The sequence below is a fragment of the Echiichthys vipera genome (assembly GCF_963691815.1).
Source record: "Echiichthys vipera genome assembly, contig: SCAFFOLD_44, whole genome shotgun sequence".
Taxonomy (NCBI): Eukaryota; Metazoa; Chordata; class Actinopteri; order Perciformes; family Trachinidae; genus Echiichthys; species Echiichthys vipera.
In genome coordinates, this window is record NW_028154801.1 from 203,618 (window position 1) to 224,713 (window position 21,096).

Consider the following 21,096-nt stretch of genomic DNA (forward strand, 5'->3'; position numbering starts at 1 on the left):
CAGAGACTAGGACTAAAACCAGGTCCAGGTCCAGAGACTAGGACTTAGACCAGGTCCAGAGACTAGGACTTAAACCAGGTCCAGGTCCAGAGACTAGGACTTAAACCAGGTCCAGAGACTAGGACTTAAACCAGGACCAGGTCCAGAGACTAGAACTTAAACCAGGTCCAGAGACTAGGACTTAGACCAGGTCCAGAGACTAGGACTTAAACCAGGTCCAGGGACTAGGACTTAGACCAGGTCCAGAGACTAGGACTTAAACCAGGTCCAGGTCCAGAGACTAGGACTTAGACCAGGTCCAGAGACTAGGACTTAAACCAGGTCCAGAGACGGGACTTAAACCAGGTCAAGGTCCAGAGACTAGGACTTAGACCAGGTCCAGAGACTAGGACTTACACCAGGTCCAGAGACTAGGACTTAAACCAGGTCCAGAGACTAGGACTTAAACCAGGTCCAGAGACTAGGACTTAAACCAGGTCCAGGTCCAGAGACTAGGACTTAAACCAGGTCCAGAGACTAGGACTTAAACCAGGTCCAGAGACTAGGACTTAAACCAGGTCCAGGTCCAGAGACTAGGACTTAAACCAGGTCCAGAGACTAGGACTTAAACCAGGTCCAGGGTCTAGGACTTAAACCAGGTCCAGAGACTAGGACTTAAACCAGGTCCAGAGACTAGGACTTAAACCAGGTCCAGAGACTAGGACTTAAACCAGGTCCAGGTCCAGAGACTAGGACTTAAACCAGGTCCAGAGACTAGGACTTAAACCAGGTCCAGAGACTAGGACTTAAACCAGGTCCAGGTCCAGAGACTAGGACTTAAACCAGGTCCAGGTCCAGAGACGAGGGTCTAGGACTTAAACCAGGGCCAGAGACTAGGACTTAAACCAGGTCCAGAGACTAGGACTTAGACCAGGTCCAGAGACTAGGACTTAAACCAGGTCCAGAGACTAGGACTTAAACCAGGTCCAGGTCCAGAGACTAGGACTTAAACCAGGTCCAGGTCCAGAGACGAGGGTCTAGGACTTAAACCAGGGCCAGAGACTAGGACTTAAACCAGGTCCAGAGACTAGGACTTAAACAAGGTCCAGAGACTAGGACTTAAACCAGGTCCAGAGACTAGGACTTAAACCAGGTCCAGAGACTAGGACTTAAACCAGGTCCAGAGACTAGGACTTAAACCAGGTCCAGAGACTAGGACTAAAACCAGGTCCAGGTCCAGAGACTAGGACTTAAACCAGGTCCAGAGACTAGGACTTAGACCAGGTCCAGGTCTAGGACTTAGACCAGGTCCAGGTCCAGCCTAAGTCCTGCCCCCCTGCCCCCCCCCTCAGGCGGCGGTGACATCATGAGCCGGTGGCGGCGCTCGGTGGACGAGCTGGCGGCGCGGCGCCGTCAACAGGAAGAGTGCGAGCGGGCGCAGGAAGCGCTCGCCCGGGTCACTTCCTGTTTCCGGCAGCTGGCGACGGCGCTCGGCGGCTCGGCCGACGGCAACTTCCTGCGAGACGAGATGGACGAGGCGCGAGGGACGGCGTCTCGCATCTGCAGGGGTACCTGTCTCACTCTCACCTGTCTGTCTCTCACCTGTCTCTCTCTCACCTGTCTGTCTGTCTCTCACCTGTCTGTCTCTCACCTGTCTGTCTCTCACCTGTCTCTCTCTCACCTGTCTCTCTCTCACCTGTCTCTCACCTGTCTGTCTCTCTCTCACCTGTCTCTCTCTCACCTGTCTCACTCTCACCTGTCTGTCTCTCACCTGTCTCTCTCTCACCTGTCTCTCACCTGTCTGTCTCTCTCTCACCTGTCTCTCTCTCACCTGTCTCACTCTCACCTGTCTGTCTCTCACCTGTCTCTCTCTCACCTGTCTCTCTCTCACCCGTCTCTCACCTGTCTCTCTCTCACCTGTCTGTCTCTCTCTCACCTGTCTCTCTCTCACCTGTCTCTCTCTCACCTGTCTCTCTCTCACCTGTCTGTCTCTCACCTGTCTGTCTCTCACCTGTCTCACTCTCACCTGTCTCTCTCTCACCTGTCTGTCTCTCACCTGTCTCACTCTCACCTGTCTCTCTCTCACCTGTCTCTCTCTCTCACCTGTCTCTCTCTCACCTGTCTGTCTCTCACCTGTCTCACTCTCACCTGTCTCACTCTCACCTGTCTCTCTCACCTGTCTGTCTCTCACCTGTCTGTCTCTCACCTGTCTCACTCTCACCTGTCTCTCTCTCACCTGTCTCTCTCTCACCTGTCTCTCTCTCACCTGTCTCTCTCTCACCTGTCTGTCTCTCACCTGTCTCTCTCTCACCTGTCTGTCTCTCACCTGTCTCTCTCTCACCTGTCTCTCTCTCACCTGTCTCTCTCTCTAACCTGTCTCTCTCTCACCTGTCTCTCTCTCACCTGTCTCTCTCTCACCTGTCTCTCTCTCACCTGTCTGTCTCTCACCTGTCTCACTCTCACCTGTCTCTCTCTCACCTGTCTCTCTCTCTCTCTCTCACCTGTCTCTCTCTCACCTGTCTCTCTCACCTGTCTCTCTCTCACCTGTCTGTCTCTCACCTGTCTCACTCTCACCTGTCTGTCTCTCACCTGTCTCTCTCTCTCACCTCTCTCTCTCTCACCTGTCTGTCTCTCACCTGTCTCTCACCTGTCTCTCTCTCACCTGTCTCTCTCTCACCTGTCTCTCTCTCACCTGTCTCTGTCTCACCTGTCTCTCTCTCACCTGCCTCTCTCACCTGTCTCACTCTCACCTGTCTCACTCTCACCTGTCTGTCTCTCACCTGTCTCTCTCTCACCTGTCTCTCTCTCACCTGTCTCTCTCTCTCACCTGTCTCTCTCTCTCACCTGTCTCTCTCACCTGTCTCTCTCACCTGTCTGTCTCTCACCTGTCTCTCTCTCACCTGTCTCTCACCTGTCTCTCTCTCACCTGTCTGTCTCTCTCCTGTCTCTCTCTCACCTGTCTCACTCTCACCTGTCTCTCTCTCACCTGTCTCTCTCACCTGTCTGTCTCTCACCTGTCTCTCTCTCACCTGTCTCTCACCTGTCTCTCTCTCACCTGTCTGTCTCTCTCCTGTCTCTCTCTCACCTGTCTCTCTCTCTCACCTGTCTCACTCTCACCTGTCTCTCTCTCACCTGTCTCTCTCTCACCTGTCTCTCTCTCACCTGTCTCTCACCTGTCTCTCTCTCACCTGTCTCTCTCTCACCTGTCTCACTCTCACCTGTCTCACTCTCACCTGTCTCTCTCTCACCTGTCTCTCTCTCACCTGTCTCTCTCTCACCTGTTTCACTCTCACCTGTCTCACTCTCACCTGTCTCTCTCTCACCTGTCTCTCTCTCACCTGTCTCACTCTCACCTGTCTCTCTCTCACCTGTCTCACTCTCACCTGTCTGTCTCACAACTGTCTCTCTCTCACCTGTCTCTCTCTCACCTGTCTCACTCTCACCTGTCTCTCTCACCTGTCTCTCTCTCACCTGTCTGTCTCTCACCTGTCTCACTCTCACCTGTCTGTCTCTCACCTGTCTCTCTCTCACCTGTCTGTCTCTCACCTGTCTCACTCTCACCTGTCTGTCTCTCACCTGTCTGTCTCTCACCTGTCTCTCTCTCACCTGTCTCACTCTCACCTGTCTCTCTCTCACCTGTCTCACTCTCACCTGTCTGTCTCTCACCTGTCTCTCTCTCACCTGTCTGTCTCTCACCTGTCTCTCTCTCACCTGTCTCTCTCTCACCTGTCTCTCTCTCCTCAGGTCTGTCCCCCCGTCTGCTCCGGTTGCTGTCGGACTCTGACTCCGCCCCCTCCGGCGTGGAGGACAGACGGGCGTCGGAGCGCCTGTGGGTCCACTTCCTGTCGGTCCTGGAGAACTTCCTGTCTGACCTCCGGACGCTCTGCGCTCTGATTGGACGCTTCCCGCTGACGCGGCGCCACGACAGGCGCGCGCTCGTCAACACAGGTGAGCTGCTGCGCCGTGATTGGACGATGGGTCCGCCCCTTAACCAATGACACGCCAGAGGGGTCCCTGGACCCGGAAGTAGTCCAGGGACCCGGAAGTAGAACCTCCAGGACACCTAGAACCTCCGGGACACCTAGAACCTCCGGGACACCTAGAACCTCCAGGACACCTAGAACCTCCAGCACACCTAGAGGACACCTAGAGGACACCTAGAACCTCTGGGACACCTAGAACCTCTGGGACACCTAGAACCTCTGGGACACCTAGAACCTCTAGGACACCTAGAACCTCCAGGACACCTAGAACCTCTAGGACACCTAGAACCTCCAGGACACCTAGAGGACACCTAGAACCTCTAGGACACCTAGAGCCTCCAGCACACCTAGAACCTCCAGGACACCTAGAGGACACCTAGAACCTCCAGGACACCTAGAACCTCCAGGACACCTAGAACCTCTAGGACACCTAGAACCTCTAGGACACCTAGAACCTCCAGGACACCTAGAACCTCCAGGACACCTAGAACCTCCAGCACACCTAGAACCTCCGGGACACCTAGAACCTCTAGGACACCTAGAACCTCCGGGACACCTAGAACCTCCGGGACACCTAGAACCTCCCTGACACCTAGAACCTCCAGGACACCTAGAGCCTCCAGGACACTTAGAACCTCCCTGACACCTAGAACCTCTAGGACACCTAGAACCTCCAGGACACCTAGAACCTCCAGGACACCTAGAACCTCTAAGACACCTAGAACCTCTAGTACACCTAGAACCTCCAGCACACCTAGAACCTCCAGGACACCTAGAGGACACCTAGAACCTCCAGGACACCTAGAACCTCCTGGAACCTCTAGGACACCTAGAACCTCCAGTACACCTACAACCTCTAGCACACCTAGAACCTCCAGCCCACCTAGAACCTCCCTGACACCTAGAACCTCCAGGACACCTAGAACCTCCAGGACCCCTAGAACCTCTAGGACACCTAGAACCTCCAGGACACCTAGAACCTCTAGGACACCTAGAACCTCCGGGACACCTAGAACCTCCGGGACACCTAGAACCTCCAGCACACCTAGAACCTCTAGGACACCTAGAACCTCCGGGACACCTAGAACCTCCAGGACATCTAGAACCTCCAGGACACCTAGAGGACACCTAGAACCTCCAGCACACCTGGAACCTCTAGGACACCTAGAACCTCCAGGACACCTAGAACCTCTAGGACACCTAGAACCTCCAGCACACCTAGAACCTCCAGCACACCTAGAACCTCCAGGACACCTAGAACCTCTAGGACACCTAGAGGACACCTAAAACCTCCAGGACACCTAGAACCTCCAGGACACCTAGAGGACACCTAGAGGACACCTAGAACCTCCAGGACACCTAGAACCTCCGGGACACCTAGAACCTCCAGGACACCTAGAATCTCCAGGACACCTAGAACCTCTAGGACACCTAGAACCTCCAGGACACCTAGAACCTCCAGGACACCTAGAACCTCCAGGACACCTAGAGGACACCTAGAACCTCTAGGACACCTAGAACCTCCAGGACACCTAGAATGTCCAGGACACCTAGAACCTCCAGGACACCTAGAACCTCCAGGACACCTAGAACCTCCAGGACACCTAGAATATCCAGGACACCTAGAACCTCCAGGACACCTAGAGCCTCCAGGACACCTAGAACCTCTAGCACACCTAGAACCTCCGGGACGCCTAGAACCTCCGGGACACCTAGAACCTCCAGGACACCTAGAACCTCCAGGACACCTAGAACCTCCAGGACACCTAGAACCTTCAGGACACCTAGAACCTCCAGGACACCTAGAACCTCCAGCACACCTAGAACCTCTAGGACACCTAGAACCTCCAGCACACCTAGAACCTCCAGGACACCTAGAACCTCCAGGACACCTAGAACCTCCAGGACACCTAGAACCTCCAGGACACCTAGAACCTCCAGCACACCTAGAACCACCAGGACACCTAGAACCTCCGGCACACCTAGAACCTCCAGGACACCTAGAGGACACCTAGAACCTCCAGGACACCTAGAACCTCCAGCACACCTAGAACCTCCAGGACACCTAGAACCTCCAGGACACCTAGAGGACCCCTAGAACCTCCAGGACACCTAGAACCTCTAGGACACCTAGACCCACCAGGACACCTAGAACCCCCAGGACACCTAGAACCTCTAGGACACCTAGAACCTCCAGGACACCTAGAACCTCCAGGACACCTAGAACCTCCAGGACACCTAGAACCTCTAGGACACCTAGAACCTCCAGGACACCTAGAACCTCCAGGACACCTAGAACCTCCGGCACACCTAGAACCTCCGGCACACCTTGAACCTCCAGGACACCTAGAACCTCCAGGACACCTAGAACCTCCGGGACACCTAGAACCTCCAGCACACCTAGAACCTCCGGGACACCTAGAACCTCCGGGACACCTAGAACCTCCAGGACACCTAGAACCTCCAGGACACCTAGAACCTCTAGGACACCTAGAACCTCCAGGACACCTAGAGGACACCTAGAACCTCCAGGACACCTAGAACCTCCATGACACCTAGAACCTCCAGCACACCTAGAACCTCCAGGACACCTAGAACCTTCAGGACACCTAGAGGACACCTAGAACCTCCAGGACACCTAGAACCTCCAGGACACCTAGAACCACCGGGACACCTAGAACCTCCGGGACACCTAGAACCTCTAGGACACATAGAACCTCCAGGACACCTAGAACCTCCAGGACACCTAGAACCTCCAGGACACCTAGAACCTCCGGGACACCTAGAACCTCCGGGACACCTAGAACCTCCAGGACACCTAGAACCTCCAGGACACCTAGAGGACACCTAGAACCTCCAGGACACCTAGAACCTCCAGGACACCTAGAACCTCCAGGACACCTAGAACCTCCAGCACACCTAGAACCTCCAGGACACCTAGAACCTCCGGGACACCTAGAACCTCCAGGACACCTAGAACCTCTAAGACACCTAGAGGACACCTAGAACCTCCAGGACACCTAGAACCTCCAGCACACCTAGAACCTCTAAGACACCTAGAGGACACCTAGAACCTCCAGGACACCTAGAACCTCCAGCACACCTAGAACCTCTAGGACACCTAGAACCTCCAGGACACCTAGAACCTCTAGGACACCTAGAACCTCCAGGACACCTAGAACCTCTAGGACACCTAGAACCTCCAGGACACCTAGAACCTCCTGGACACCTAGAACCTCCAGGACACCTAGAACCTCCAGGACACCTAGAACCTCCGGCACACCTAGAACCTCCGGGAGACCTAGAACCTCCAGGACACCTAGAACCTCCTGGACACCTAGAACCTGCAGGACACCTAGAACCTCTAGGACACCTAGAACCTCCAGGACACCTAGAACCTCCTGGAAACCTAGAACCTCTAAGACACCTAGAACCTCCAGCACACCTAGAACCTCCACCTAGAACCTCTAAGACACCTAGAACCTCCACCTAGAACCTCCAGGACACCTAGAACCTCCAGGACACCTAGAACCTCCAGGACACCTAGAACCTCTAGGACACCTAGAGGACACCTAGAACCTCCCTGACACCTAGAACCTCCTGGACACCTAGAGGACACCTAGAACCTCCGGGACACCTAGAGGACACCTAGAACCTCCAGGGGTTCTCACAGGTTCTCTGCCGGTCTCTCTCTCCAGGGTGCGTGGACGGCGTGGTGGGGGTGGCGGCACGAGTGGCCTCGGTTCAAGTCCCGTGGATCACCTTGGGGGAGGAGCCAAGTCCAGACCTGACCAATCACATCGCAGAGCTGGAGGCCATGATGGCGGAGATGCAGATGAGGGTGAGACCAGACCGGACCGGACCGGACCAGACCAGACCGGACCAGACCAGACCAGACCAGACCAGACCAGACCAGACCAGACCAGGACCAGGGTGAGATCAGACCGGACCGGACCAGACCAGACCAGACTAAACCAGACTGGACCAGACCAGACCAGACCAGACCAGACCGGACCAGACCAGACCAGACCAGACCGGACCGGACCAGACCAGGGTGAGACCAGACCGGACCAGACCAGACCGGACCAGACCGGACCAGACCAGGGTGAGACCAGACCAGACCAGACCTGGTCTTGTACCCGGCGGACCGTCTTGTACCCGGCGGACTGTCTTGTACCCGGCGGACTGTCTCGTACCCGGCGGACCGTCTTGCACCTGATGGACCGTCTTGTACCCGGCGGACTGTCTCGTACCTGGCGGACCGTCTTGCACCTGATGGACCGTCTTGTACCCGGCGGACTGTCTTGTACCCGGCGGACTGCCTCGTACCCGGCGGACCGTCTCGTACCCGGCGGACCGTCTTGCACCTGATGGACTGCCTCGTACCTGGCGGACTGCCTCGTACCCGGCGGACCGTCTCGTACCCGGCGGACCGTCTTGCACCTGATGGACTGCCTCGTACCTGGCGGACTACCTCGTACCCGGCGGACCGTCTTGCACCTGATGGACCGTCTCGTACCCGGCGGACTAACTTACCCCGTTCTGTTCTAACCCGATGGTCTTCCCCAGGTCCCGGTTGCGTTCTGGTCGGTGGAAGCGACCCAGCCGGCGTGGGTGGAGGCCTACGGAGAACCCGAAGAACCGGACCACGACCTGGAAGACCTGATGGAGATCGAGGTGGTCTCCAACAACGGGGTCCCCTGCTGCCAGCCCCCCTGCTGCGGACTGGGTCTCTGTAGACCCTGAAGTAGAACCTCCTCTGGGGGGTCGGGTCTCTGTAGACCCTGTAGTAGAACCTCCTCTGGGGGGTCGGGTCACTGTAGACCCTCAAGTAGAACCTCCTCTGGGGGGTCGGGTCTCTGTAGACCCTGTAGTAGAACCTCCTCTGGGGGGTCGGGTCTCTGTAGACCCTGTAGTAGAACCTCCTCTGGGGGGTCGGGTCACTGTAGACCCTGACGTAGAACCGCCTCTGGGGGGTCGGGTCTCTGTAGAACCTCCTCTGGGGGGTCAGGTCACTGTAGACCCTGACGTAGAACCTCCTCTGGGGGGTCGGGTCACTGTAGACCCTGAAGTAGAACCTCCTCTGGAGGGTCGGGTCTCTGTAGACCCTGAAGTAGAACCTCCTCTGGGGGGTCGGGTCACTGTAGACCCTGAAGTAGAACCTCCTCTGGGGGGTCGGGTCACTGTAGACCCTGACGTAGAACCTCCTCTGGGGGGTCGGGTCTCTGTAGACCCTGACGTAGAACCCCCTAGGGGTCGGGTCTCTGTAGACCCTGTAGTAGAACCTCCTCTGGGGGGTCGGGTCTCTGTAGAACCTCCTCTGGGGGGTCGGGTCTCTGTAGAACCTCCTCTGGGGGGTCGGGTCTCTGTAGAACCTCCTCTGGGGGGTTGGTTCTCTGTAGAACCTCCTCTGGGGGGTCGGTTCTCTGTAGACCTCCTAAATATAAATAAATAAAGTGGAATCGAACCGGTGTCGTTTGTTAAGTTTGTTCTGATTCCGTGACGGTTCCTAGACAGAACCCGATGCAGGGGAACCCGAGGAACCCTGAGGAGCACGGGGAACCTGAGGAACCCTGAAGAACCAGAGGAACCCTGAGGAACCCTGCTTCCGCTTAAGGAACCTGAGGAACCCTGCCTACGCTTAAGGAACCTGAGGAACCCTGCCTACGCTTAAGGAACCTGAGGAACCCTGCCTACGCTAAAGGAACCTGAGGAACCCTGCCTACGCTTAAGGAACCTGAGGAACCCTGCCTACGCTAAAGGAACCTGAGGAACCCTGACTACGCTAAAGGAACCCTGAGGAACCCTGCCTACGCTTAAGGAACCTGAGGAACCCTGCCTACACTAAAGGAACCTGAGGAACCCTGCCTACGCTAAAGGAACCTGAGGAACCCTGCCTACGCTAAAGGAACCTGAGGAACCCTGCCTACGCTAAAGGAACCTGAGGAACCCTGCCTAAGCTAGAGGAACCTGAGATACCCTGCCTACATTAAAGGAACCTGAGGAACCCTGCCTACGCTTAAGGAACCTGAGGAACCCTGCCTACGCTAAAGGAACCTGAGGAACCCTGCCTACGCTAAAGGAACCTGAGGAACCCTGCCTACGCTAAAGGAACCTGAGGAACCCTGCCTAAGCTAGAGGAACCTGAGATACCCTGCCTACATTAAAGGAACCTGAGGAACCCTGCCTACGCTTAAGGAACCTGAGGAACCCTGACTACGCTAAAGGAACCTGAGGAACCCTGCCTACGCTAAAGGAACCTGAGGAACCCTGCCTACGCTAAAGGAACCAGAGGAACCCTGCCTAAGCTAAAGGAACCTGAGGAACCCTGCCTACGCTAGAGGAACCCTGCCTACACTAAAGGAACCTGAGGAACCCTGTCTACGCTAAAGGAACCCTGAGGAACCCAAAGGAACCTGAGGATCCCTGAAGAACCAGAGGAACCCTGCCTACGCTAAAGGAACCTGAGGAACCCTGCCTACGCTAAAGGAACCTGAGGAACCCTGGCTACGCTAAAGGAACCTGAGGAACCCTGACTACACTAAAGGAACCTGAGGAACCCTGCCTACGCTAAAGGAACCTGAGGAACCCTGGCTACGCTAAAGGAACCTGAGGAACCCTGCCTACGCTAAAGGAACCTGAGGAACCCTGGCTACGCTGAAGGAACCTGAGGAACCCTGGCTACGCTAAAGGAACCTGAGGAACCCTGCCTACGCTAAAGGAACCTGAGGAACCCTGGCTACGCTAGAGGAACCTGAGGAACCCTGGCTACGCTAAAGGAACCTGAGGAACCCTGCCTACGCTAAAGGAACCTGAGGAACCCTGGCTACGCTAAAGGAACCTGAGGAACCCTGCCTACGCTACAGGAACCTGAGGAACCCTGCCTACGCTAGAGGAACCTGAGGAACCCTGCCTACACTAAAGGAACCTGAGGAACCCTGCCTACGCTAGAGGAACCTGAGGAACCCTGCCTACGCTAGAGGAACCTGAGGAACCCTGCCTACACTAAAGGAACCCGAGGAACCCTGGCTACACTAATGGAACCTGAGGAACCCTGAGGAACACGGGGGAACCTGAGGAACCGTGCCTACGCTAAAGGAACCTGAGGAACCCTGGCTAAGCTAAAGGAACCTGAGGAACCCGGGGGAACCCCAATCTAACCCTGGGGAACACTAAAGGAACCCTTTAGAACAGTTAAGGAACCCTTTAGTACCCTGTGGAACACTTAAGGAACCCTGTGGAACACTCAAGGAACCCTGAAGAACCTGGGGGAACCCTTTAGAACCCTGAGGAACACGTAAGGAACCCTTTAGAGCCCTGGGGACACTTAAGGAACCCTGTGGAACACTTAAGGAACCCCGTGGAACCCTTTAAAACCCTGAGGAACACTTAAGGTACCTTTAAGAACACTAAAGGAACCCTTTAGAACCCTGGAGAACACGGGGAACCCTTTAGAACCCTGAGGAACACTTAAGGAACCCTTTAGAACACTTAAGGAACCCTTTAGAACACTTAAGGAACCCTGTGGAACTTGAGGAACATGGAGGCGCTTGTGTTGAAAGAAGAACTTTATTGACAGAACCAAGAGAACAAACACATTAAAATATTTTACAGAGACGACGGAGAACAGACGGAGAACCGACGCAGCTTCACTTCTGGAACGTGGAGACGAGGTGACGCTTAAAGGCTGCAAGAGACCAGAGGAGGGGGGGTTAGGACTACAGCTCCCAGAAGGCACTGCTGCTGCAACTACTACAACTACAGCTCCCAGAAGGCACTGCTGCTACAACAACTACTACTACAGCTCCCAGAAGGCACTGCTGCTACAACAACTACTACTACAGCTCCCAGAAGGCACTGCTGCTACAACAACTACTACTACAGCTCCCAGAAGGCACTGCTGCTGCTGCAACTACTACAACTACAGCTCCCAGAAGACACTGCTGCTGCAACTACTACAACTACAGCTCCCAGAAGGCACTGCTGCTGCTGCAACTACTACTACAGCTCCCAGAAGGCACTGCTGCTGCTGCTGCAACAACTACTACTACTACAGCTCCCAGAAGGCACTGCTGCTGCTACAACTACTACTACTACAGCTCCCAGAAGGCACTGCTGCTGCTGCAACTACAACTACTACTACAACTACAGCTCCCAGAAGGCACTGCTGCTGCTGCTACAACAACTACAACTACAGCTCCCAGAAGGCACTGCTGCTGCTACAACTACTACTACAACTACAGCTCCCAGAAGGCACTGCTGCTGCTGCTACAACAACTACAACTACAGCTCCCAGAAGGCACTGCTGCTGCTACAACTACTACTACAGCTCCCAGAAGGCACTGCTGCTAATACAACTACAGCTCCCAGAAGGCACTGCTGCTGCTACAACAACTACTACAACTACAGCTCCCAGAAGGCACTGCTGCTGCCACAACAACTACTACAGCTCCCAGAAGGCACTGCTGCTGCTACAACTACTACTACAGCTCCCAGAAGGCACTGCTGCTGCTGCTGCAACAACTACTACTACTACAGCTCCCAGAAGGCACTGCTGCTGCTACAACAACTACTACTACAGCTCCCAGAAGGCACTGCTGCTGCTGCTGCAACAACTACTACTACTACAGCTCTCAGAAGGCACTGCTGCTGCTACAACTACTACTACTACAGCTCCCAGAAGGCACTGCTGCTGCTACAACTACAGCTCCCAGAAGGCACTGCTGCTGCTGCAACTACTACAGCTCCCAGAAGGCACTGCTGCTAATACAACTACAGCTCCCAGAAGGCACTGCTGCTGCTGCAACTACTACAACTACAGCTCCCAGAAGGCACTGCTGCTGCTGCAACTACTACAACTACAGCTCCCAGAAGGCACTGCTGCTGCAACTACAACTACTACAACTACAGCTCCCAGAAGGCACTGCTGCTGCTACAACTACAGCTCCCAGAAGGCACTGCTGCTGCAACTACAACTACTACAACTACAGCTCCCAGAAGGCACTGCTGCTGCTACAACTACAGCTCCCAGAAGGCACTGCTGCTGCAACTACAACTACTACAACTACAGCTCCCAGAAGGCACTGCTGCTGCTACAACTACAGCTCCCAGAAGGCACTGCTGCTGCTACAACTACAGCTCCCAGAAGGCACTGCTGCTGCTACTACTACAGCTCCCAGAAGGCACTGCTGCTGCTGCTACAACTACTACTACTACAGCTCCCATCAGCCCTACCTGACCCACGTGGACCTGCTCTTTTCAGGGAATCGAACCGGTGAACTCACCTTCTTGGTCGTCCCAGAGTTCGGCGGCGGTCGTGTTCAGAGGACTCTCGTTGTTCGGCTCTAAACAAACAAATAAACAAGTGGTTAAAGGGGGGGGGGGCAGGTGTAAGGGGGGGGGGGGGCAGGTCTAAGTGGGGGGGGGGCAGGTACCTCCCAGCAGGCTCTGGATGGACAGCAGAATCGAACGCACGTCGTACAGGGCCGACCACTTGTCCTTGAGGACGTCCAGGCAGATGAAGCCGTGCTCGTCCACGTTGGGGTGGAAGCAGGACGTGACGAACTTGACGCGCGGCGCCTGGTACGGGTATCCAGCCGGGAACTCCAGGGAGAGGCGGTACCTGAGGCCCTCGTACACCTGAGGGGGGGGGGGGGGGGGGGAGACAGACAGGTGAGAGACAGACAGGTGAGAGAGAGACAGGTGAGAGACAGACAGGTGAGAGACAGACAGGTGAGAGACAGACAGGTGAGAGACAGACAGGTGAGAGAGAGACAGGTGAGAGACAGACAGGTGAGAGAGAGACAGACAGGTGAGTGAGAGACAGACAGGTGAGTGAGAGACAGACAGGTGAGAGAGAGACAGGTGAGAGAGAGACGGGTGAGAGAGAGACGGGTGAGAGAGAGGCAGGTGAGAGACAGACAGGTGAGAGACAGACAGGTGAGAGAGAGAGAGACAGGTGAGACAGAGACAGGTGAGAGAGACAGGTGAGAGAGAGACAGGTGAGAGAGAGACAGGTGAGAGAGAGAGAGACAGGTGAGAGACAGACAGGTGAGAGAGAGACAGGTGAGAGACAGACAGGTGAGAGAGAGACAGGTGAGAGAGAGAGAGACAGGTGAGAGAGAGAGAGACAGGTGAGAGAGAGACAGACAGGTGAGTGAGAGACAGACAGGTGAGTGAGAGACAGACAGGTGAGTGAGAGACAGACAGGTGAGTGAGAGACAGACAGGTGAGTGAGAGACAGGTGAGAGACAGACAGGTGAGAGAGAGACAGGTGAGAGAGAGACGGGTGAGAGAGAGACGGGTGAGAGAGAGGCAGGTGAGAGACAGACAGGTGAGAGACAGACAGGTGAGAGAGAGAGAGACAGGTGAGACAGAGACAGGTGAGACAGAGACAGGTGAGAGAGACAGGTGAGAGAGAGACAGGTGAGAGAGAGAGAGACAGGTGAGAGAGAGACAGGTGAGAGAGAGACAGGTGAGAGACAGACAGGTGAGAGAGAGACAGGTGAGAGACACAGACAGGTGAGAGACACAGACAGGTGAGAGAGACAGGTGAGAGAGAGAGAGACAGGTGAGAGAGACAGACAGGTGAGAGAGAGACAGGTGAGAGAGAGACAGGAGAGAGAGAGAGACAGGTGAGAGAGAGACAGGTGAGAGACAGACAGGTGAGAGACAGACAGGTGAGAGACAGACAGGTGAGAGAGAGACAGGTGAGAGAGAGACAGGTGAGAGACAGGTGAGAGAGAGACAGGAGAGAGAGAGACAGGTGAGAGAGAGACAGGTGAGAGAGAGACAGGTGAGAGAGAGACAGGCGAGAGAGAGACAGGTGAGAGACAGACAGGTGAGACAGACAGGTGAGAGGGAGAGAGACAGGTGAGAGAGACAGACAGGTGAGAGACAGGTGAGAGAGAGAGAGACAGGTGGGAGAGACAGACAGGTGAGAGAGACAGACAGGTGAGAGAGAGACAGGCGAGAGAGAGACAGGCGAGAGAGAGACAGGCGAGAGACAGACAGGTGAGAGAGAGACAGGTGAGAGACAGACAGGTGAGAGAGAGACGGGTGAGAGACAGACAGGTGAGAGAGAGACAGGTGAGAGAGAGACAGGTGAGAGACAGACGGGTGAGAGAGAGACAGACAGGTGAGAGACAGACAGGTGAGAGAGAGACAGGTGACAGACAGACAGGTGAGAGAGAGACAGGTGACAGACAGACAGGTGAGAGAGAGAGAGACAGGTGAGAGAGAGACAGGTGAGAGAGAGAGAGACAGGTGAGAGAGAGAGACAGGTGAGAGAGAGACAGGTGAGAGAGAGAGAGAGAGAGACGGGTGAGAGACAGACAGGTGAGAGAGAGAGACAGGTGAGAGAGAGACAGGTGAGAGACAGACAGGTGAGAGAGAGACAGGTGAGCGTACCGTGCCCTGGGCGCCGTCGATGGTCCCGACCCACTTGAAGAGGTTGTCGGACTCCGGGAACGCCGAGATGCCCTGGTCACCTGACGTCTGCGGTGATGTCATCAGAGAGGGACACACGGGTCAGTGATGTCATCAGAGAGAGACACAGGGGTCAGTGATGTCATCAGAGAGAGAGACAGGGGTCAGTGATGTCATCAGAGAGAGACAGGGGTCAGTGATGTCATCAGAGAGAGACAGGGGTCAGTGATGTCATCAGAGAGAGACAGGGGTCAGTGATGTCATCAGAGAGAGACAGAACACAGTGATGTCATCAGAGAGAGACACAGGGGTCAGTGATGTCATCAGAGAGAGAGACAGGGGTCAGTGATGTCATCAGAGAGGGACACAGGGGTCAGTGATGTCATCAGAGAGAGAGACAGGGGTCAGTGATGTCATCAGAGAGAGACAGGGGTCAGTGATGTCATCAGAGAGAGACAGGGGTCAGTGATGTCATCAGAGAGAGACAGGGGTCAGTGATGTCATCAGAGAGAGACAGGGGTCAGTGATGTCATCAGAGAGAGACAGGGGTCAGTGATGTCATCAGAGAGAGACACAGGGGTCAGTGATGTCATCAGAGAGAGACAGGGGTCAGTGATGTCATCAGAGAGAGACAGGGGTCAGTGATGTCATCAGAGAGAGACAGGGGTCAGTGATGTCATCAGAGAGAGACAGGGGTCAGTGATGTCATCAGAGAGAGAGACAGGGGTCAGTGATGTCATCAGAGAGAGACAGGGGTCAGTGATGTCATCAGAGAGAGACAGGGGTCAGTGATGTCATCAGAGAGAGACACAGGGGTCAGTGATGTCATCAGAGAGAGACAGGGGTCAGTGATGTCATCAGAGAGGGACACAGGGGTCAGTGATGTCATCAGAGAGAGAGACAAGGGTCAGTGATGTCATCAGAGAGAGACAGGGGTCAGTGATGTCATCAGAGAGAGACAGGGGTCAGTGATGTCATCAGAGAGAGACAGGGGTCAGTGATGTCATCAGAGAGAGACAGGGGTCAGTGATGTCATCAGAGAGAGACAGGGGTCAGTGATGTCATCAGAGAGAGAGACAGGGGTCAGTGATGTCATCAGAGAGAGACAGGGGTCAGTGATGTCATCAGAGAGAGACAGGGGTCAGTGATGTCATCAGAGAGAGACAGGGGTCAGTGATGTCATCAGAGAGAGACATGGGTCAGTGATGTCATCAGAGAGAGACAGGGGTCAGTGATGTCATCAGAGAGAGAGACAGGGGTCAGTGATGTCATCAGAGAGAGAGAGACAGGGGTCAGTGATGTCATCAGAGAGAGACAGGGGTCAGTGATGTCATCAGAGAGAGAGACAGGGGTCAGTGATGTCATCAGAGAGAGAGACAGGGGTCAGTGATGTCATCAGAGAGAGACAGGGGTCAGTGATGTCATCAGAGAGAGACAGGGGGTCAGTGATGTCATCAGAGAGAGACAGGGGTCAGTGATGTCATCAGAGAGAGACAGGGGTCAGTGATGTCATCAGAGAGAGAGACAGGGGTCAGTGATGTCATCAGAGAGAGAGAGACAGACGGGTCAGTGATGTCATCAGAGAGAGACAGGGGTCAGTGATGTCATCAGAGAGAGACAGGGGTCAGTGATGTCATCAGAGAGAGAGACAGGGGTCAGTGATGTCATCAGAGAGAGACAGGGGTCAGTGATGTCATCAGAGAGAGACAGGGGTCAGTGATGTCATCAGAGAGAGACACAGGGGTCAGTGATGTCATCAGAGAGAGACAGGGGTCAGTGATGTCATCAGAGAGGGACACAGGGGTCAGTGATGTCATCAGAGAGAGAGACAAGGGTCAGTGATGTCATCAGAGAGAGACAGGGGTCAGTGATGTCATCAGAGAGAGACAGGGGTCAGTGATGTCATCAGAGAGAGACAGGGGTCAGTGATGTCATCAGAGAGAGACAGGGGTCAGTGATGTCATCAGAGAGAGACAGGGGTCAGTGATGTCATCAGAGAGAGAGACAGGGGTCAGTGATGTCATCAGAGAGAGACAGGGGTCAGTGATGTCATCAGAGAGAGACAGGGGTCAGTGATGTCATCAGAGAGAGACAGGGGTCAGTGATGTCATCAGAGAGAGACATGGGTCAGTGATGTCATCAGAGAGAGACAGGGGTCAGTGATGTCATCAGAGAGAGAGACAGGGGTCAGTGATGTCATCAGAGAGAGAGAGACAGGGGTCAGTGATGTCATCAGAGAGAGACAGGGGTCAGTGATGTCATCAGAGAGAGAGACAGGGGTCAGTGATGTCATAAGAGAGAGAGACAGGGGTCAGTGATGTCATCAGAGAGAGACAGGGGTCAGTGATGTCATCAGAGAGAGACAGGGGGTCAGTGATGTCATCAGAGAGAGACAGGGGTCAGTGATGTCATCAGAGAGAGACAGGGGTCAGTGATGTCATCAGAGAGAGAGACAGGGGTCAGTGATGTCATCAGAGAGAGAGAGACAGACGGGTCAGTGATGTCATCAGAGAGAGACAGGGGTCAGTGATGTCATCAGAGAGAGACAGGGGTCAGTGATGTCATCAGAGAGAGACAGGGGTCAGTGATGTCATCAGAGAGAGACAGGGGTCAGTGATGTCATCAGAGAGAGACAGGGGTCAGTGATGTCATCATCAGTGATGTCATCATCAGTGATGTCATCAGTGATGTCATCAGTGATGTCATCAGAGAGAGACACACTACAGTGACGTCATCATCAGTGATGTCATCATCAGTGATGTCATCAGAGAGAGACACACAGCACAGTGACGTCATCATCAGTGATGTCATCAGAGAGGGACACAGCACAGTGATGTCATCATCAGTGATGTCATCAGAGAGGGACACAGCACAGTGATGTCATCATCAGTGATGTCATCAGAGAGGGACACAGCACAGTGATGTCATCATCAGTGATGTCATCAGAGAGGGACACAGCACAGTGACGTCATCATCAGTGATGTCATCATCAGTGATGTCATCAGAGAGAGACACACAGCACAGTGACGTCATCATCAGTGATGTCATCAGAGAGGGACACAGCACAGTGATGTCATCATCAGTGATGTCATCAGAGAGAGACACACCACAGTGATGTCATCAGAGAGAGACACATCATCAGTGACGTCATCATAGTGATGTCACAGACTCTTGATGAGGTCATCAGTGATGTCACAGACTCTTGATGAGGTCATCATCAGTGATGTCACAGACTCTTGATGAGGTCATCATCAGTGATGTCACAGACTCTTGATGAGGTCATCATCAGTGATGTCACAGACTCTTGATGAGGTCATCATCAGTGATGTCACAGACTCTTGATGAGGTCATCAGTGATGTCACAGACACTTGATGAGGTCATGGACTCACCATGAGGGTCATGAGCTCCTGCTGCAGCCTGAAACACAAACAAACATGGCGGTCAGTCCACGGGGGACTGGGCCTCCGAACCAGAGGGTCGCCGGTTCGAGTCCCGGCGTGGACGTGCTCACCGTTTGGACACGGAGCCGCGGGCGGAGCTGCCGCCGCTCTCGTTCCCCTTCAGAGCGGCGGGAGACGAGGACGCCGCCGCCGCCGGGTCCATGTTCTGAGACGCCATGGTGCTGCAGACAGACAGGTGAGAGAGAGAGACAGGTGAGAGAGAGACAGGTGAGAGACAGACAGGTGAGAGAGAGAGAGACAGGTGAGAGAGAGAGAGACAGGTGAGAGAGAGAGAGACAGGTGAGAGAGAGAGAGACAGGTGAGAGAGACAGGTGAGACAGGTGAGAGAGAGACAGGTGAGAGAGACAGGTGAGACAGGTGAGAGAGAGACAGGTGAGAGAGAGAGACAGACAGGTGAGAGACAGACAGGTGAGAGACAGACAGGTGAGAGACAGACAGGTGAGAGACAGACAGGTGAGAGACAGGTGAGAGACAGACAGGTGAGAGACAGGTGAGAGACAGACAGGTGAGAGACAGACAGGTGAGAGACAGACAGGTGAGAGAGAGACAGGAAATACACTTTAAATACGGTGTGCGTGTGTGTTTTAGCTTCATGCTAACGACGGTTAGCGTTAGCTCAGTCGGCTAACGCGAGATTAGCTCATCTATTAGCATGTTTATTAGCATGTTTGTTAGCTAGTTTATTAGCATTTTTAATAGCATGTTTGTTAGCTAGTTATTAACATGTTTGTTAGCTTGTTTATTAACATGTTTGTTAGCGTGTTCGTTAGCTAGTTTATTAGCATGTTTGTTAGCTAGTTTATTAACATTTTTGTTAGCTAGTTTATTAACATGTTTGTTAGCTAGTTTATTAACATGTTTGTTAGCTAGTTTATTAACATGTTTGTTAGCTTGTTTATTAGCATGTTTGTTAGCTTGTTTATTAGCATGTTTGTTAGCTTGTTTGTTAGAATGTTTGCTAGCAGGTTTATTAGCTAGTTTATTAGTATGACTGTTAGCAGGTTTATTAGCATGTTTGTTAGAATGTTTGCTAGCAGGTTTATTAGCATATATATTAGCATGTTTGTTAGCATGTTAGCTAGTTTATTAGCATGTCTGTTAGCTAGTTTATAAGCATGTTTATTAGCATGTCTGTTAGCTAGTTTATTAGCATGTTTGTTAGCTAGTTTATTAGCAGCTTTATTAGCAGGTTTATTAGCAGGTTTGTTAGCAGGTTTGTTAGCAGGTTTGTTAGCAGGTTTGTTAGCAGGTTTGTTAGCTAGTTTATTAGCATGTTTGTTAGCTAGTTTATTAGCATGTTTGTTAGCTAGTTTATTAGCATGTTTGTTAGCAGGTCTATTAGCATGTTTGTTAGCAGGTCTATTAGCATGTTTGTTAGCTAGTTTATTAGCATGTTTGTTAGCTAGTTTATTAGCATGTTTGTTAGCTAGTTTATTAGCATGTTTGTTAGCACACACACACACACAGCAGCAGGAGGACTCACCGGGCTGTTGTGGGTCTGTCTCCGGGGCCGGTGTGGGTCTGTCTCCGGGGCCGGTGTGAGTGTGTCTCCGGGGCCGGTGTGAGTGTGTCTCCGGGGCCGGTGTGAGTGTGTCTCCGGGGCCGGTGTGAGTGTGTCTCCGGGGCCGGTGTGAGTGTGTCTCCGGGGCCGGTGTGAGTCTGTCTCCGGGGCCGGTGTGGGTCTCTCTGAGGGCCGGGGTGAGTCTCTCTGAGGGCCGGTGTGGGTCTCTCTGAGGGCCGGGGTGAGTCTCTCTGAGGGCCGGGGTGAGTCTCTCTCCGGGGCCGGTGTGAGTGTGTCTCCGGGGCCGGTGTGAGTGTGTCTCCGGGGCCGGTGTGAGTGTGTCTCCGGGGCCGGTGTGGGTCTGTCTCCGGGGCCGGGGTGAGTCTCTCTCCGGGGCCGAGCTGCTTGTCTCCGGTGGCGGTTTAAAAAAAAGCTCCTAACCGTTAAAAACGTCCCTCCCGCCCCCGGTTTAAACCGGCGCTTCCTCCCCGTCGCAGCCAATCAGCGGCCGGCATTTTGAAAATAACCCCTCGGGCTCAACCAATGAGAAGGCAGCGGAGGGTGATGACGCTGGGACGGACCGGAAATACGCGCTGTCGACGTCACAGAGTGGAAACGAAAGATTTAAAATTAATTATAATTATAATATTATTACATTTTATATATTTATATAATATAATAATAATAATAATAATAAATATTAATAAAGGAGAAAAATGGCGGCGACAGTGAACGGTGCTCCCG

At 53.8% G+C, this 21,096-nt stretch overlaps 2 protein-coding genes across 2 annotated transcripts; one reads left to right on the plus strand and one right to left on the minus strand.

The window, feature by feature from the left end:
- Nucleotides 1-1,345: 1,345 nt before the first annotated feature.
- LOC310966402 (regulator of G-protein signaling 9-binding protein) lies at nt 1,346-8,708 on the plus strand (the record flags this gene model as incomplete). The annotated part of the gene is made up of 4 exons (XM_083940989.1): nt 1,346-1,547; nt 3,724-3,927; nt 7,661-7,803; nt 8,532-8,708. The coding sequence occupies 4 exons, from the start codon at nt 1,346-1,348 to the stop codon at nt 8,706-8,708; spliced, it is 726 nt and encodes a 241-aa protein (XP_083797115.1).
- Nucleotides 8,709-11,512: 2,804 nt separating this feature from the next.
- ube2c (ubiquitin-conjugating enzyme E2C) lies at nt 11,513-20,750 on the minus strand. The gene is made up of 7 exons (XM_083940987.1): nt 20,335-20,750; nt 18,902-19,012; nt 18,780-18,807; nt 15,372-15,458; nt 13,397-13,601; nt 13,247-13,306; nt 11,513-11,649 (listed from the first exon to the last, which is right to left on the minus strand). Exons 2-7 carry the CDS (start codon nt 19,006-19,008, stop codon nt 11,612-11,614), a joined length of 525 nt encoding a protein of 174 aa, XP_083797113.1. The 5' UTR covers nt 19,009-19,012; nt 20,335-20,750; the 3' UTR covers nt 11,513-11,611.
- Between the last annotated feature and the right edge of the window lie 346 nt (nt 20,751-21,096).